Source organism: Felis catus, chromosome A2 (genome assembly GCF_018350175.1).
Source record: "Felis catus isolate Fca126 chromosome A2, F.catus_Fca126_mat1.0, whole genome shotgun sequence".
NCBI lineage: Eukaryota > Metazoa > Chordata > Mammalia > Carnivora > Felidae > Felis > Felis catus.
The window spans coordinates 508923-525409 of NC_058369.1; the positions used below are offsets into that span (position 1 = coordinate 508923).

General features: G+C 66.6%; 1 protein-coding gene across 1 annotated transcript; it reads left to right on the forward strand.

Moving 5' to 3' along the window:
* The first annotated feature begins 15 nt into the window (after positions 1-15).
* Positions 16-16250, forward strand: ABCA7 (ATP binding cassette subfamily A member 7). Its single transcript, XM_045042071.1, is given in 55 exon segments — positions 16-2155; positions 2248-2290; positions 2293-2340; positions 2540-2581; positions 2584-2680; positions 2763-2811; positions 2814-2880; positions 3019-3155; positions 3481-3561; positions 3727-3937; positions 4013-4105; positions 4108-4133; positions 4412-4684; positions 4833-4951; positions 4953-5051; positions 5350-5408; positions 5411-5480; positions 5811-5851; positions 5854-6029; positions 6128-6257; positions 6260-6337; positions 6410-6613; positions 6918-7037; positions 7291-7462; positions 7758-7889; positions 7992-8015; positions 8017-8123; positions 8354-8491; positions 9087-9180; positions 9282-9310; positions 9312-9455; positions 9533-9746; positions 9934-10145; positions 10219-10346; positions 10349-10410; positions 10525-10686; positions 10978-11069; positions 11072-11142; positions 11339-11381; positions 11384-11486; positions 12261-12363; positions 12427-12453; positions 12455-12551; positions 12903-13050; positions 13121-13182; positions 13185-13481; positions 14158-14287; positions 14384-14423; positions 14520-14731; positions 15003-15132; positions 15205-15485; positions 15572-15625; positions 15967-16025; positions 16028-16087; positions 16090-16250. Coding segments are annotated over 55 exon segments (6081 nt in total). The 5' UTR covers positions 16-2110; the 3' UTR covers positions 16236-16250.
* Positions 16251-16487: the final 237 nt, after the last annotated feature.

Here is a 16487-nt window from a genome sequence, read left to right on the forward strand (position 1 = left end):
CGGGGGGCCCTGGGGGTGGGCACTGGACCAGCATCTAAGGAGGTCCTCAGGGCTGCGTGGCAGAGCTAAGAGCGGAGGCCCAGGGCGCAGGTGAGTGTGGGTTGAAAAAGTGCTTTGCGGGTCAGGACCTGCGTGGCAGAAAGAGGCGGGCCTGCCTGCTGGCTAGAAAGGTGACCCCACAACCCTGTGCCCCAGCCCACAGACAGCTCCACCTGCAGCCCCCAGGGGTTGCTCGGGCTGTTCACTAGGCCCGCAGTTCCGGAAGCGGCAAACTCCGACACATCCTCAAAGCCCCAACGCCAAGCCCACCCTTTTCTCAGGGATCCTCCCAGTATATCTGCTTGCTCCCCGGTGTGCCTTCAGAGCTGTGGGTCCATACACTGCTTCGTCTTCACCATGGTCTTGGGAAATCTACCCAGTCTTCTAGAAAGGGATTCAGAGGTATTCCTCAAAATGCAGTGACCGTTATGACCCAGGACTCTAATCTTGGAATGCTGGGCCCCCCCTTCCCCCTTCCACCATGGCCGAGCCCACTGTAGGGACCAAAGGAATGTTTGTGGGATTGACAAATGATGACCAATGGAACTCCCACCTTGTGGATGGACAAGTGGAGTCCCAGGGTCACGAAGCGAGTCTGGCTAGGCCGGGGTCCCCCAGAATAGAGTGGGGAGAAAGGGACCTCGTAAGATGGGGAGCTGCTGCACTGCAGGCGGGTACGCAATGTGGGGAGACAGCCCGGCCGGCCTATCGGGGGATCGGCCAGCGCGGGGTGAGCCGGCGACCCAGCGCCCCAAGGTGACGCAGCAAGAGGAGAGCGGCCCCTTTAAGAAACCCGGCTCTGAGCGGCCTCCTTCCACGGCGCGCGTGGATCGGGCGGGCCCGGCCTGTGAGTGGCAGGGATGGCAGCCAATAGTAGGGGGCGGGAGCGGGCCGGGCGCGGCCACGGGCTTCCCAGGCCCAGGAGGTGAACTGCTGGGGTTTAGGGCTCGCTGCGGGAGACGCCTCTTAAAGGGGCCGCGACCCCGGGCTCCTGTCGGGCGCAGGGAAGGTGGCCAGAGATGAGGGCTGGAAAGATGAGAGGGTCCCGGGTGCGGATGGGTGGGAGGGAGGCAGGTTCCCTGGGAATTAGGGGGTGAGGGCGGAGTCCACAGTCACCTCCCCCCCCCCCCGCCCCCGGTGGGTGTGAGCGGCGAGGGGCGGCAGAACCGGGCACTAATTCTGCAGGGCATTGGACTCACCTGACGGGTATTTGCCGACAGACACCTGTAGCCCCTCTCCGCGTTAGAACTCCGACAAGCCCTCTGCCCCGCTGGAAAAACGGAGGCTTCCCCCACCCCAGCTCCCTCCCGATGTAGAGTCCTCCAGTGGGGGGTCGGGGGTCCCGGGTCCCAGTTCCAGCCTCGACCGGGGCCTGTGGTAACGCCCTGCCCCCCGGCAGCACAATAATGAAGTAGGCCAGAGCTGGACAGTTGTAACCAAAGCGGGGATCAGGAATTGCTGGTTCCAGGAGCCGCAGCGCTGCCTCTCCGCCTTACTCTTTCTCTGCGTCTTGTGGTTCTTAACGATAAATGATACACGAGGGGTGGGTGGAGCTGGGGCCCTGCTCCCGCGGGGTGGCTCTGCCTGTCTCTGGGGGCCTGGTGTGTAAAATGTTCAGCACGGTGAACACTTTGCTGTTATCATTGGGTTAGAGCTGGGGCTGGGGGGCGGGGATCTTTCCCAGGACGCGGGATGACGCTGGGGGCCAGGACCTGGCAGCCCCCAAAGGGGCTCAAAGTGGAGTCGTGACGAGTCAAGCCGAGGCTCCTCCCCCTCAGGAATTAGTTGATAGCCTTTTGGACCCCAGCCCTGCAGCGAGCGACAGCCCAGGCAACCAATCAGGTGCGGGGACGGTTTCGGGCAGGGCTCCCATTGGCCCGCTCCGCCCCTCCAGGGACAGAAGGGACCCTTAAATAAGTGCCTGCTGTTCGGCTCCAAGCAGAGCTTCCAGGAATCCTGCACCCTGAGCTAGAGGAATGAGGTTCAGGGAGGGCCAGGGGTTGCCCGCAGCCACACAGTGCGTCTCAGCCGGACCCTCCGTCGTGTGCTCTGTGCATTCCCACCATGGCTAATGCTGCTGCTTTGGAAAAATGTCCTGTATCGCAGGAGACAGCCGGTAATGCCAGGACAGACAGATGGGCCAGGGCGGGGCGGCCCCGGTGTCCCCCACGGTCCCCCACTCCCCCGCCTCTTCTGCCCCTCTCCCAGATCCAGCTCTTGGCGGAGTTGCTGGGGCCTCTGTTTCTCTTCTTCATCTGGTGGCTGTATGCCACTCCCACCCCCGACTGGAGCAACATGAGTGTAAGCCCCCCCCCCCCCCCCCACCCACCCCCCGCCCAGGGACCAGGCCCTTTGCGGGGGAGAGGGGAGGCACTGGGTCACCCTATCCACAGGGTCCCGTGAGCGTCAGAGAGCGCGAGTCTGCGTGAGCACTCTGTCCGCGAGGGTGCAGACACGATGGGGGTGCAGGCAAAGCTCCCCACGCCCAACGTCCCCACAGGCCACTTCCCCAACAAGCCGCTGCCCTCGGCCGGCACCCTACCCGGTTCCAGGGTCTCATCTGCAGCATGAACGACACCTGCTTCCCGCAGTCCGCGCCCGCCGAGCAGCCAGGTGTCCTCAGCAACTTCAAGGACACCCTGTGAGCAAGCGGGGGTGGGTGCGGCAGCCACAGGCACGAGGGTGTCTGCCGAGCCTCCACCTGGTGCTCTCTCTGCCCCCAGCGTCCTCTGGCTCCTGGCAGATGCCCACACCATCCTTGGGGGTGGGGGACGAGAGCCCACAGGATGCTGGCCAGCCTGGGAAAGCTAACGCCAATGCTGAGAGCGGCGGGCGGGGCAGGTGAGGAGGCCAGGGCCCTTTGGCCGGCAGGGATGCTCTCTGAGCCTCCACCTGCCCGGCCGTGTCACGGGCACAGGGCGGGAGCTGTCTCGGGCCAAGCTTTGCCTAAACTCGTGCTTCTGTGTGTTCCTCTCCCAGCCCGGCCTCTCCCAAGCGACCGGCTGCGGGACCGCCTGCCCCTGACCACTGAGCTACTGGGGACACTGCTTCGAGAGATGAGATGGGGTGGGGCGAGACCAGGTGACTCTGGGATGCTGCCCTCAGGGTCCTCAGCCTGACCCTCTGTCACGTGCTCTGCTCAGCTCCCACCGTGGCCTTCTGGGCTTCCCCATCCTGGCCAGGGGCCTCTGGTTCCGGCTTCCAGGCCTTTTCCTGGGCTGTCCCTGGCTCCTGGAGGGACGAGGGACAGGTGCCCAGATGGGCTGTGTCCAGCATGGTGGTGAAGTGTCCGGCCCGTGAGACCTTGCATGAGTCCACGTGCCTCTGGGAGCCTCCGTTGCCCTATTTGTAAAACAGGATCTTCGGGAGCTTGGCAAACTGCTCCACCCCCGGTGAGAATGCCATCAAGGTCATTATCGCCCTTGTGGGCTTTCTCCCCAGCAATCCCTGGGGTCTGGGCTGGACCAAACCCAGGAGTCCGTGAAGAGCTTCCTGGAGGCAGCAGAGAACGTGGCCCAGGAAGTAAGCGGCCCACTCAGCCTCCACCCCAGCCGGGAGGCCGAGAGGGGAAGCTGCCCGGATGGGGAGGTCCTGGGAGGGCTTGGGCAGAAGAGGTGAGGGAGAAGGTGCTCCTGGCAGGGTCCCTCCCCGGTCGAGGCTGGGTGGCATCCTTGGTGACCTCTCCAGCTCCTGGCACTGCCCGGCCTGGTGGAGCTGTGGGCGCTGCTGCGGAGACCTCAGGGGACTAGCCGGCCCCTGGAGGCCGTGTCGGAAGTCCTCTTCGGTGCCAAGGGCCCTGGCGTCCCAGGGGGGCCCTCCCTCGACTGGTATGAGGCCACCCACCTGAAGGAGTTGGTGGGGCAGGAGCCCACCCCGGGCCTGCCCGACAGCAGCCTGAGTGAGTGACTGACCTCTAGTCTGGGAAGTGGGGCAGTGGGAATGGGGGCAGGGCCTCACGGTCCCCCCATCCCAGGCCCTGCCTGTGCTGAGCTGATGGGGTCGCTGGAAACCCACCCACTGTCCCTCCTGCTCTGGAGGCGCCTGAAGCTGCTAGTCCTGGGGAAAGTGGCTTCACCAGGCGGCTCACGGCCCAGGTAAGGGCAGGAGTGGCCCTGGGTCCCTCCCTTAACCCAGGGAGGCTGTGCCAGGCCAGAGGGGGGGCCCTGACCCCGGAGGCTTCCTGAGATGGGTGGTGGACTCCAGGTGTTTGAAGAAGTTAGAGTTTCCCAGATTGCGGGCAGAGGAACAGAATGCACCAGTGCTCAGAGCCACGGGCTGGAGCAAAACGGGAGAGGTGGGCAGGGGTCCTCAGAGCAGGGGAGGGTCGAGAAAGGGCTGGCCTGGCATTTATCTTGGTGCCCACCTGCCACAGGGGAACCGGACCTTCTAGAAGCTGGCTCTACTGAAGGGCCTCCAGGAGACGTGGGGTGTGCTGGGACCCCAGCTCTTCGACTACTTGAACGACAGTACAAACGCGGCCATGTGGCAGGTTAGGCCAGGTCGGAGGACAGCAGGTTCATCCAGGGCCTCCCTGGGCACATCATCCCTACCCAGGACGTGGGGGCGAGTGTGCAGGCGGCTTGTGGAATCCAGGGGAGCTCAGGGAGGGGGACCCAACTTGGAGCAGTGCCCCATTCCAAGGAAAGCCTGAGGAGGGCCACAGCTTGGCCCTGCAGAAATCTGATGGCCTAGCTGGGCCGCGCCCTGGGGTCCCCGAGGAAGAAGCGCCGCCTGGTCCTGAGGTTCAGGGGAGGATCCGGGCACCCAGGACCCACACCCAGGCCCTTCCTCAGTGTGTGACCCTGGACAACCTGGAGGCGGCACCCTCAGAGGCAGCCCTGATGGCGCGGGCCCTGGAGTTGCTCGCGGAGCACCACTTCTGGGCCGGCATCGTCTTCTGGGGCCCGAGGGACCTCTGGCTCCCCCGCACAGCTCGCGGGCCCTGGTCACCTGCGCATCAAGATCCGCATGGATATCGACGCCTTCGCGAGAACCAATAAGATCAGGAACAGGTGGGGGTGGACCCGAGCGTGGTGGGCGGGGCCATCCCCGCCTACAGGAGCCTGGGATGGGTGGAGCCCAGGACCCCTTGGGCCAATTGGGGTCTACTGTGTGTGGGGTCTCCGTGGGGCGTGGCCCAGGGCTTCCGGGGCGGGGGCAGCACCTCTGGCTCCTTGGACGAGATGCAGGCGGGCACAGACGCGTGTGCTCGAGAGTTAAGGTGGTGATGGGCGGGGCCGTGGGGCTCCCCGGCCTCTCCCCGGCCTCTCCCCGGCCTCTCCCCGCAGCCCACCACCGTGCCCCATGCAGGTTCTGGGACCCGGGCCCGGCTGCTGACCCCTTGACAGACCTGCGCTATGTGTGGTGTGGCTCAGCGGCACCGAGGCCCGTGCAGGCCTCTACCCGCAGCAGACGCCCTCCCCGTGCTACGCGGATGACGCGTGAGCGCCCCCTCCCTGCGCATCCACCCCCCTTCCGCCGCCAGATCTCGGCTCGGGCTCCTTTTGGAACATTCATGCGGTCGAGGCTGCGAGCCACTGGTTTGGAAGGACCACTCCCTGTGACCTGTAGCGGGAGGAACCGGGATCCCGGAGGGGCTGGGGTCCCCGGGGGCAGGGAGAACGCGGCCTGTGAGGACAGCTGGGATCCTAAGGCTGGAACAGGGGTCAGGGGACATCCGGGGCCCAGCTGCGCCTTGCCTTTGGATTTCCAGTGCCCGTCGGGGCTGCGCGGGGCCTCTGGCCTCCACCGCAGCCGCGCCCCTGCCTCAGGGTCCTGCGTGTACAGAGCCGGTCGCTGCCGCTTCTCCTGACGCCTGGATCCACTCCGTGGCGCCGGCGGTGAAGGCCGTGGTGCGAGGGAAGGAAAGGAGGCTGCGCCACAAGATGCAGGCCCTGGGGCTCGGCAGCGCGGTGCTGTGGCTCGGCTGGTTCCCCAGCTGCCACTCGCCCTTCCTCGGCAGCACGGCGCTGCTCGTGCTGGTGACCAAGGTGCGCACGCCTCGGCCTTCCCCGCTGCGGGGTGGCTGCGCGCGCGCGGGCCCCTGGGCAAATCCCGGAGCCTGAGGAGCCGTATTCGCCCTTCGCAGCTCGGGGACATCCTCCCCCATAGCCACCCGGCCGTGGTCTTCTTGTTCTTGGCGGCTTTCGCCGTGGCCACCGTGGTCCAGAGCTTCCTTCTGAGCGCCCGCTTCCCCCGCGCCAACCTGGCGGCCGCGTGCGAGGCCTGGCCTACTTCGTGCTCTGTCCACCCTACGTGCTGTGCGTGGCCTGGCGAGACCGGCTGCCTGCGGGTGGTCTCTGGCTGTGGTGAGACCGGGGGTGGCCGGGTGCGGGGGGGCCCTGCGCTGCGTTTGCTCGCTGACGCCCCTGTCCCCACCGCAGTCTTCTGTCGCCTGTGGGCTCTGGGTTCGGCTGCGAGAGCCTGGCGCTGCCGAAGGAGCAGGGTGAAGGCGCCCAGTGGCACAGGGCGGGCACCGGGCCCGCCCCTGGCGTCTTCAGCCCGGCCCAGGTCTCTGGAATCCTGCTGCTCGACGCTGTGCTCTGTGGCCTCGCCACTGGGTACCTAGAGGCCATCTCCCCGGTTGGGTGGGGACGGAGGGTGGGGTAGGGACACAGGGCAGGGGCGTACCTGCAGAAGGGCGGCCGGGCTGAGGGCCTTGGCGAGCCGGGGCAGGGCTGAGGGGCCGCTTGGTGCCTGGAGGCCGTCCTGGGCGGCTCTTCCTGGCATCTAGGCCCGGGTGGCTGCGTTCGAGGGACGGCCCGAGGCAGGCCGATGGGGTCCTGGCCGGGCCCTCCCACCTGGATGCCCTGATCCCGGGCGCGTGGTCAGAAGCTGGCACACCCCGGGGTGATGAGCTCAAGGGGTAACAGCACCGCTCCTCCCAGGCCAGTATGGGATCCCCAAACCGTGGAACTTTCCCTTTCGGAGAAGCTATTGGTTTGGACCTCGTTCTCCCAAGGGCTCCACCCCACCTCCCACCCCGAAGGACCCAGAGGGTGAGGCGCGAGGAGACCTGATGGCCGCTTCCCTGTCTGTATGCCCCATGTCCCCCAAAGGCCCAGGTTCCTACAGAGCCCGGTCCTCTGCACACCTCCACCCCCCCAGGCTCCGTGGGGCTCCCCTAACGCCCATAGGCCCCAGCCCTGATGGGTCCCTGACTCCACGGGCCAGCGTTTGCGGCCTCCCAGGTCCCGCAGAGCCCCCCCCCTACAAAGGGCTCCCGTGGTCGAGCCTGCCCTCCTCCCGCAGTGCCGACGGAAGAGGTCCCACCCGGCTGGATTCCGGGGGTCTCCGTTCGGGGCCTGGAGAAACGCTTTCCTGGCAACCCCCAGCCAGCCCTGCGTGGGCTCAGCCTGGACTGCTGCCAGGGCCAGATCACCGCCTTGCCGGGCCACAACGGAGACGGCAAGGCCACCATGCTGTGGGCGGTTGCCACTGTCCTAATTTCCCCCCGGCCTCAGCTGGCACGTCTGCTCAATGGGAGAGGTGTCTGGGGTCTCCACAGGGAAGTCGGGACCCCCCATCCACTTGGGGTACACGGCGGATAGATAACCGTGTTCTCTGAGCCTCAGTTTTCCTCCTTTATAGAACGGGGACATAACACACCTCGAGTCTGGGCACACAGTAGGTGCCTTTTAAGTGCTTTTGCTCCTTCTCTGGGGGTCTCCGTTTCCTCCTCTGAAGGGGCAGCTGCTCTGAGACCCCTTCACCCCCAGGTCCCTACTGTGTGGCCTCTTTCCACCCACTGGTGGCTCTGCCCGCATCCTGGGCCACGATGTCCAGTCCAGAATGGAAGCCGTCCGGCCCCACCTGGGCGCCTGCCCGCAATACGACGTGCTGTCTGACGTGCGTCTCGGCGGGCCCGGGGGTGCAGCGTCAGGGGTGGCGGGGCTGGGTGTTCTTGGGGCTCTGCCTGCCACGGGGGCCGTTGTTCCAGCGCGTGGCTGCAGGCTGACCTTGGAGGAGCACATCTGGGCGGTCGACGGGCCTGAGTGCAGGACCTGTGAGCCCCGAGGAGGCCCGTCTACTGCAGGACGTGGGGCTTGTCCCCACGCGTTGTGCGCAGACCCGCCGCCTCTCTGGTGAGCCCAGCCGGGGAGGAGCATCCGGGTCTGTGGAAATGGTGCTGGGAAGGGGGTCGGGACTTTACCCCAAGGGCCGTGCGAAGCCAGAGGAGACACCAGATCCGGGAGGCCCAGAGGGGCTAGGCACGGAGATCCAGGGGGTGGGGAAAGGGGGCACGGGGAAGGGACGCAGCCCTGCCCAAGACTGAGGGGACGCTGCTGGGACCCCCGCACCTGCCTCTGCCCAGGTGGGACGCAGCAGAAGCTTTCAGTGGCCATCACCTTTGTGGGCGGCTCCCGGGTTGTCATTCTGGATGAACCCACGGCTGGTGTCGACCCTGCTTCCCGCTGCAGCATCTGGGAGCTGCTGCTCAAATACCGAGAAGGTAGGAGTTGGGGGAGGCACGAGGTTCCCCTAGATTCCGATTCAGCGGCCAGAAAATGTTTCTGACGAAGAAGTGCTTGGAGTGGGGTTTTGAGGGATGAATAGGAGTTGGATGCCAAACAGGGCAGCGCGGCTGGCGGGAACGGGCTGGGAGAGCCTGAGGGAAGGGCCAGTGGGGGGCTTGACTCAGGGCAACAGGCTCCGTAACTCCAGCCCGGACCCCTGACCCCTGACCCCTGACCCCTGACCCCATGTGAACTGCGGGCCCGATCTCCGGTCACCTCTTGCCCTCAGGTGCTTAACCCTCACCTCCTCTGCCTGCAGAGACAGGCTCCCGTGGGTCACTCCAGCCCCTTCCCCGAGGACAGCTGGCTGCGTCCCGGTTGACGCGCCCCCGTCCACCCAGGTCCCGCCCAGCTGCTGTCGCTCGTGCGGTGCCTGGTGCCCGGGGCGCGGCTGGTGAAGGAGCTGCCCTACGGGTCTCCCCCAGCAGCACACCCGGGGAGGAGGCAGGCGCACGCAGAGGGCCCCACGGCGTCTTGGGCGCGGGCGACTCCTGTGGGGTCCCGGGCTGAGCCCCCGCTCTGTCTCCCCAGGTCTTCCCGAAGGCGGTAGAGGCTTGCGCTGCGGACGTGGACCCAGAGGACACGGCCACAGGTCCCTGTCCTTGACCCCGCGCCTTGGTTCAGAGTGAGACTTGACTTTACGGCGAGGCCCCAGCCTTGGTTGCATCTCAAGGCGCAGCCTCGACCTCCACCCCTGATTCCCGACCCCCTCTGTCTGCGACCCAGGACCTTGACTCAGACCCTCGGCTGAACGGCGACCCTCAAACCTGAACGCACCCCTGATGGCCCCACAGATCACCAGCCACAAGCGGCACCTGGGCGCGGGCCTCGCTCCCCCAGACGTGACCTCACGGCTCAAGGTTCTGCCGGAAGAGTCGGCCCTGGAGAACGGGGAGCTAGGTGAGTTGTCCCGCCTCGAGTCTGCGGTCCCTCCCTGTCCCCCGGAGCCTGCGCACTGACCCTCCCATCCCCCACAGCGACGGCTGCCCCGGAAACACGGGTCCTGCAGGGCTTCGGGCCAGACCCCGCGGGCCGGGGACAGGGCTGCGCGCTGTCTGCTTCTCAAGCGCTTTCTGCTTGCCTGCCGCGGCCGCCGTGGCCCGTTGACGCAGGTGAGGGGGAGCGGGCGCCAGAGGAGGGTGCGCGGGCAGCCCTGGGTGCCTGTTTTCTACTCCCGTCACCCACTCAGCGGTGAACCCGAGAAGTCTCCACCAGTCTGAGCACCTTTACTGAGAGCACCGGGGAGCCACGGATGATTGTAGAGCAGGAGCAGGAAGGGTCCCGGGCAGCCCGGGGGGTGCGCAGGGAGGGCAGCTGCTGGGCCCGTCCTGCAGATGGTGCTGCCTGTCCTCTTTGTGGGCCCGGTGCCGGTGCTCAGTCTCCTCGCGCCTCCTGACGGGCCGGGCCGGAACCTGTCCCGACTTCCTGGTCAAGACCCACCCCCGCCTGGTGCGCCAGGGGCCAGCCGCCACCTGCACGCGTTCAGTTTGCCCGGAGGAGGGGGCCGGCGCTCCGGACGGCTCTCCGTGCCCCCCCACCCCCCGCCCCTGCATCTCCCGCAGCCTGAAGACCAAGAAGTGGGTGAACGAGGTCAGGTGAGCAGGGCCGTTCCCACGCCCCCTGCCCACCCGCTAGGAGGCTTTCCTGCCCCGCCCTCCCTGAGCCCACTGCCCCGCAGGTATGGGGGCTTCTCCCTGGGGGGGCCGAGACCCAGGCCTGCCCTCAGGGCAAGAGGTGAGCCACTCAGTGTGGGGGCTGCTGGTGCTGCTGAACCCCCGACCCGGCGGGGCCCCCTCGACCTTGTCCTGAGCAACCCCACAGCCTGGGCTCACCGAGGACAGCCTCAAGGTGGGCTCTCGGGTGAGGGGGCGGGCAGGTGGCTGGTGGGGCAGGTCTCACCGCGGCAATCTGACTCCTCGGCCTCGACCCCACCCCCACCCCCACCCCCACCCCCACCCTCACCCCCACCCCGGATCTGGTTCAACAACAAGGGCTGACACGCCATGGTGGCCTTCATCGGCAGGGCCAACAACGCTCTCCTACGTGCCCACCTGCCCCCAGGCCCTGCCCGCCACGCCCACAGCATCACCACGCTCAGCCACCCCGAGGCTGCGCTGAGTCCCTATGCCCCGCCCCCCACCTCGGCCTTTCTGTGCTCTGCCACTCCCCTGCTGAGTACGCGCACAGGGGCGGAGGCTCTCTGCTCGCCAGGCCCAGACAGCGGGACGTCGTCAGGCTCCCCCGGCAGCCCACGCATCGTCACTGCGTCCGCTGGGACCCCACCACGCGGTCTGCGCGTCTGCCCGGCTGGCAGTCCAGCCCCCACCGGCCCCACACGGCCCCGCTCGTCTCCCCGTGGATCCTTGTCCCGTCGGCGTGGGCAGAGGTGTCCTCTGAGGCGCCCGTGCACCCTTGCCCGCAGGACGGCCACCTCGGTGGACGTGCCCGTCTCCACCTGAGCGGTCTTCGCCGTGTCTTTCGTCCCAGCCAGCGTCACCCTTGTTCTCATCAAGGAGCCGGGCCTCTGCAGTTTATGGGGGGCCCACCTCCCACTCTTCACTGGCTCAGCAACTTTCTCTGGGACGTGGTGCTGGTGGGGGGGAGGTCCGGCTGCCTCTCATTGCTGCCCCTTTGCTACCCCTTCCCGCCAGGCGCTTGTCGGGATGGTCTGGGTGAAGTCTGGGGATCTGGGAGACTGCACCTCTGGCCACCTGAAACGCGGGGGGTTGGATGGGGCCCAGGGGACCTGCAAACTGATGGGCGTAACTCCGCCTCCGACGCAGTGGAACTACCTGGTGCCAGCGTGCGTGGCGGCGCTCACCTTTCTGGCTTCCAGCAGAGGGCGTACGTGGCTCCCGCCAACCCGCCTGCCCTCCTGCTGCTGTTACTGCTCTACGGGTGAGGCCTCCGCCCCCCTCGGAGCCCGTTCTTGCCACCCTACCCCGACGCCTGATGCCATCGAGGGAGCCAGGGCTCTGTCCCAGCTCCCGAGGACAGAAGAGATCCGAGGTGGTCCCAAGTGGAATCTAATTTAAGGACAGGCTGAGGTGGCCTTAAAAGCTCATCTTGTCCTGGGGCACCTGGCTGGCTCAGGGGGTAGCGTGTGCGACTCTTGACCTTGGGGTCGTGAGTTCAAGCCCCACGTTGAGGGTAGAGTTTAGTTTAAAATTTTTTTAATGTTTATTCATTTTCGAGAGAGCACAAGCAGGGGAGGAGCAGACACACACACACACACACACACACACACACACACACACACACAATCTGAAGCAGGCTCCAGGCTCCGAGCTGTCAGCACAGAGCCCGACGCGGGGCTCGAACCCACGAACTGCGAAATCGTGACCTGAGCCGAAGCCGGATGCTCAACTGACTGAGCCACCCAGGTGTCCCAAGGGTAGAGTTGACTTTAAAACAAACAAACAAAACAACTCTTTTGTCTTTTGTTTCTAATTTTTAAAAGTTTTTTTTAAGAATTTTATTTTACAGCGAGAGAGTGCAAGCAGAGGGAGAGGGAGAGAATCTCAAGCAGGCTCCGCACCCAGCACGGAGCCCCATGCGACCCCGGGGTCGTGATCTGAGTCCAAAACAAGACTTAGACCCTTAACCGACTGGATACAGAGGACTCCCTCTTAGGGGTACTCAGCCTGCTGTCTGGGTGGTTACCCAGTGACCCCTGTTGCCCCCTCAGCTGGTCGATCACGCCAGTCGTGTGCCCGGCACGGCCTGTGTGGTGCTCACCTGTGTCAACCTCTTCGTCGGCATCAACGGCGGCACGGCCACCTTCGTGCTCCAATACTTCTCTGGTCGGGTGGCGCTCTGCAAGTCTGGGCCTCAGCTCCGGACGCACGTCCCTCTTCCTGTCCCTGAGCAGAAGCTGCAGGAAATGAGCCGCATCCGGAAAAAGGGTCTTCCTGGTGCTCCCCCACTTCTGCCTGGGCCGGGGGCGCGTTGACATGGCGTGAGACCAGGCCGTGGCTGACGCCTTCGAGCGCTTAGGTGAGAACTTCCCTCGAGGTGGGGGAGTGCCACCCAAGTCGATAACGCAGGGTAGGGACAAACAGCAGCTCCCAGGAAGGGAACTAGAGGGTTAGGTGGCCCCAAGTTTGGGCCAAGTTAGAGATACGGCAAAGTAGTTGTAAAAGCCACTTATGTCCTGGGTCATATCACAAGAGGTCCTAACAAAGGAGATGGTAATACCACCGTGGCCTGTACCAGTCAGACCTCAGTTGAGTGGCCCATTCAGTTCTTGGTCTTTTCCCTTAAAAGCCCGAGGTGACCTGGGTGGGGATGGGCCCAGAAACCAAGCACCTCCCCCTGTGACCCAGTTCGTCCTTCCTGTCAACACAGGAGACGGGCAGTTCCAGTCCCCCCTGCGCTGGGAGGAGGTTGGTAAGAACCTCTTGGCCGTGGTGGTACAGGGGCCCCTCCTCCTCCTCCTCCTCCTCCTCCTCCTCCTCCTCCTCATGCTCTTGGCGACCGCCTGCTGCCACGGTCAGTGGGGGCTGGGTAAGGGTGGGAGGGGCCGGGGCTGGCTCTGGGCCCACTGATCTCTCTCCCGTCCTCAGACCCCAGCTGAGGTTGCTGCCCCCCCGCCCCGCCCCGGGGCAGGAGGACGAGGAGGTGGCCCGTGTCGGGAGCGGGTGGCCCGAGGGGCCACCGAGGGGGACGTGCTGGTGTCGAGAGACCTGACCGAGGTGGGCACAGTGCTGGGTTGGGGGCTCCCGCTGGCCCACCCACCCTCTCAGGGACCTGAACACCTCCCAGGCGTGCTGTGGGCAGAGGGACGCCAGCTGTCGATCCCCCCTGGTGAGCTGAGAGTCCAGGGTGAAGGTCCTGAGGCAGGGGCAGTGAGGGGCTGCCCTACTGGGCGCCCACTGCCCTTTACTGAACAACTGAGCACAGGTGCCCGCGCGCTGAGCAACTACTGACTGCCAGCGCTTGAGCCCCTGTTTCGGGCCAGCAAACGCTCGTTAAGCTCCTACTGCATGCTTTCGCTTACCGAGTCCTACTGTGTGTAGTAAGGTCTTGGGCCCTACGGAGACCAAGCCGATGATTATTGAGCACCTATGGGGTGGGGTGCCCACACACGTGGCCGCAACGTTAATCGAATACCTACTACGTTTGAGAACCAGTGGTACTGCTGAGTCTGAGGTGTGTGTGTGTGTGTGTGTGTGACCCGAGTAGTGCTCACAGCCGGCATTTATCGAGCACGCGCTTTGCACCAGTTCACATCCACGCAGCTGCTTGTGCCAGCCCACGTGCTGAGTGCTACGTATCGGTCACGCGCGGGGGGCCGACGCGGCTGGAAGCCAGCGTGGAGCGTCGGTGTCCGTCGCAGTCATTCCGCACTCGCTGGGTGTCTGTCTGTCGGGAGCCGTTCCGCTATTTACGGAGCGCTTGACAGGGTACCTGCTACGCCGGAATTGTTTAAATTCATCCCGCGTGCCACCAACCGTTCCCGGCTAAGTGACAGCGTTATGTTCACCTGCTCGCCCTCGGGATCTGCCCCCGGGGAGCCCCCTTGCCACGGCCGTCCTGCAGAAACTTGGAACCCCACCCCGGGATTAGGGACAGTGGGGCAGGGATTTGAGACCTTGCTGAGTGCCGTCTGCGGGGCACCCGCGGTGTTTCGGGCCCGTGGGAGTGAACGGAGCAGGGAAGACGTCCACGTTTCGCAAGCTGGCGGGGGACGCGCTGCCCGGTGGTGGCGAGGCTGTGCCGGCTGGCTACAGGTGAGCGGGCTCGGGCCCCCAAGCCTGTGTGCGTCCCCACGCGGCGCTCTCCCAGGCATGACCGCCCACACCCCCGCATGTGGACCCGGCCCTGAGACGCCCCCCACCCGTCTCTTACCATGGTGCTCCAGGGTGGGTGAGCCTTGAGGCCCCTGTTTGCCACCCCCCCCCCCCGAGTGGCCAGGGCCTAGCCAATTTCCTGAGCCCCCCGTCCCCCATCCCCCATTGACAGCATGGCCGGGAACCTTCCACTGCGCACCACCACAGGGGCTAATGCCCTCAGTCGGACGCTGTCTTCGAGCTGCTGGCCGGCCACCAGCACCTGGAACTCTTCGCCCGAAGCTCAGGTTCCCCAGGTGACCTTCCCCTCCCTCCTTCCAGGATCACAGCCCTACCCTGGCTCCCTTGGCCCTGCCCCGAGTCAGGGTCCGCCTCTCTCCACTAGCCGCCCCCCAGCTCCCTTGCTCTGTACCTGCCCCCTTCCTACCGCACCTGACTTTCCCCGGCCATGACCCCACCGCCCACTGAGGGCTTCCCGAACTTCTGGCCAGGTCACATCCCCCCTCTCTCACCCTGGCTCCACTCTCTTTATTTACCTTCCCCCATTTTTACCCTAGTCCCCCTCCCGTGTACTGCCCCCCCCCACCCGCATCTGGTCCCTCCCCCTCCCGTGTACTGCCCCCCCTCCCTCCCTCCCGCCCCGCCCCACAGACAGCGAGCTTGGGCCCGGCGCGCCTGGGGCTCCTGAAGTTTCGGACCCACCTGAGGGCACCTACAGCGGAGGCAACAAGAGGAAGCTGGCGACAGCCGTGACGCTGGTGGGGGACCCGGCTGCGGTCTTTCTGGTGCGTGGGGGCGGGCCTGGGGGAGAGGGCTCGGGCTCGGCTGATGAGGGCATCGCCCCCTGAAGCCCCGAGGACGAGTCCACCACGGGCACGGACCCCGCTCCCGGCGCTTTCTCTGGAGTAGCCTCCCTCCCGGCCGTGGAGCGGGAGGGCCGCTCCGTGGTGCTTACCGCACCACAGGTGGGTCCCCAGCACCCGGGGCCCAGGGTCAAGGTGGGTCAGGCCCCAGCGGGAGGCCGTCAGAGCTGGAGCGGCCCCGACATTTGGGAGGAGGGCACGCCGGGGACGGTGATGCCCGGTCCCGGGGGCCCGAGCGGGCTGGGCTGGGGGGGGGCAGGGGGGGGCGGGCCCAGGTGGCCCCAGCCTGGCGGGAGCTGATGGCGCCGGGCCCCGGCTGCAAGGGAGAGTGTGTGGCGCTCCGCACGCGCCCGGCCATCAGGGTGACGGACGGGCGGGTCCGCTGTCCGGGCGGCGCGCAGCCCCTCGAGAGCAGGTGAGCAGGGCCACAAGAGCGCAGACACGGCCACGCGACGCCCACCTGGCTCTACCCTGAGCGGAGGCGAGGCTCGAGGGCTGGCGGCGGGGCCGAACGGAACCAAGACGGGTCCCAGGGCTGCCGGACGAGGGTGGGTCCCGGGAAGGGGCGGGCCCGGGAGGGAGGAGGGCGGGGCCTGGAGCGGGCGCGGCCCGAGGGGGCGGGGCTAGGGAAGGGATGGGCCCACAGGCGGGCGAGGCCGGCAGGAGGAGGGGGGCGTCCCGAGGGGCCAGGTCTCGGGGGGCAGGGCCAGAGTGAGCTGGAGGGTGGTGTGGGCGGGCCTCGGGCGTGTCCAGCAGCCCCCCGGCCCCGCCCACCCACCCACCCGGGTTTGGCGCCGGCCACACGCTGACCCTGCGGGGCCAGCAGCGCGGTCCGAGTTGGCGGAGGCCTTCGAGGCGGCCGCGTTCCCGGGGGCCGCCCGCGGTTCCAGGTGCCGCCGGGAGGGCGCTGCGCCCTGGCTCGCGTCTTCGGAGAGCTGGCGTGGCGCGGGGAGGAGCGCGGCGGGCACTTCTCAGGGAGCCAGACCACGTTGGCGCGGGCGCCCGCCGCGCCTGGACGGGGCTGAGGATAAGTGGGGCTGGGGGCCGGGCCGGGGGCTGACCGCCCCTCCGGCCGCCCTCCCCCGGTGCTCCTGTACTTCTCCAAGGACCAGGGGGAAGAGGAGGGGGACGGGTAGGAGGCGGGAGTGGGGGCAGGCCTCGTGACACGCCCACAGCACCCCGACTCCTCACTGGGCTCTTCGAGGACCCCAGCACCTCCTGTGTGGTGTTGCTGGGAGACTCCGGCAGCCCAGTCGCTGGCTCTCAGAGGATCCACC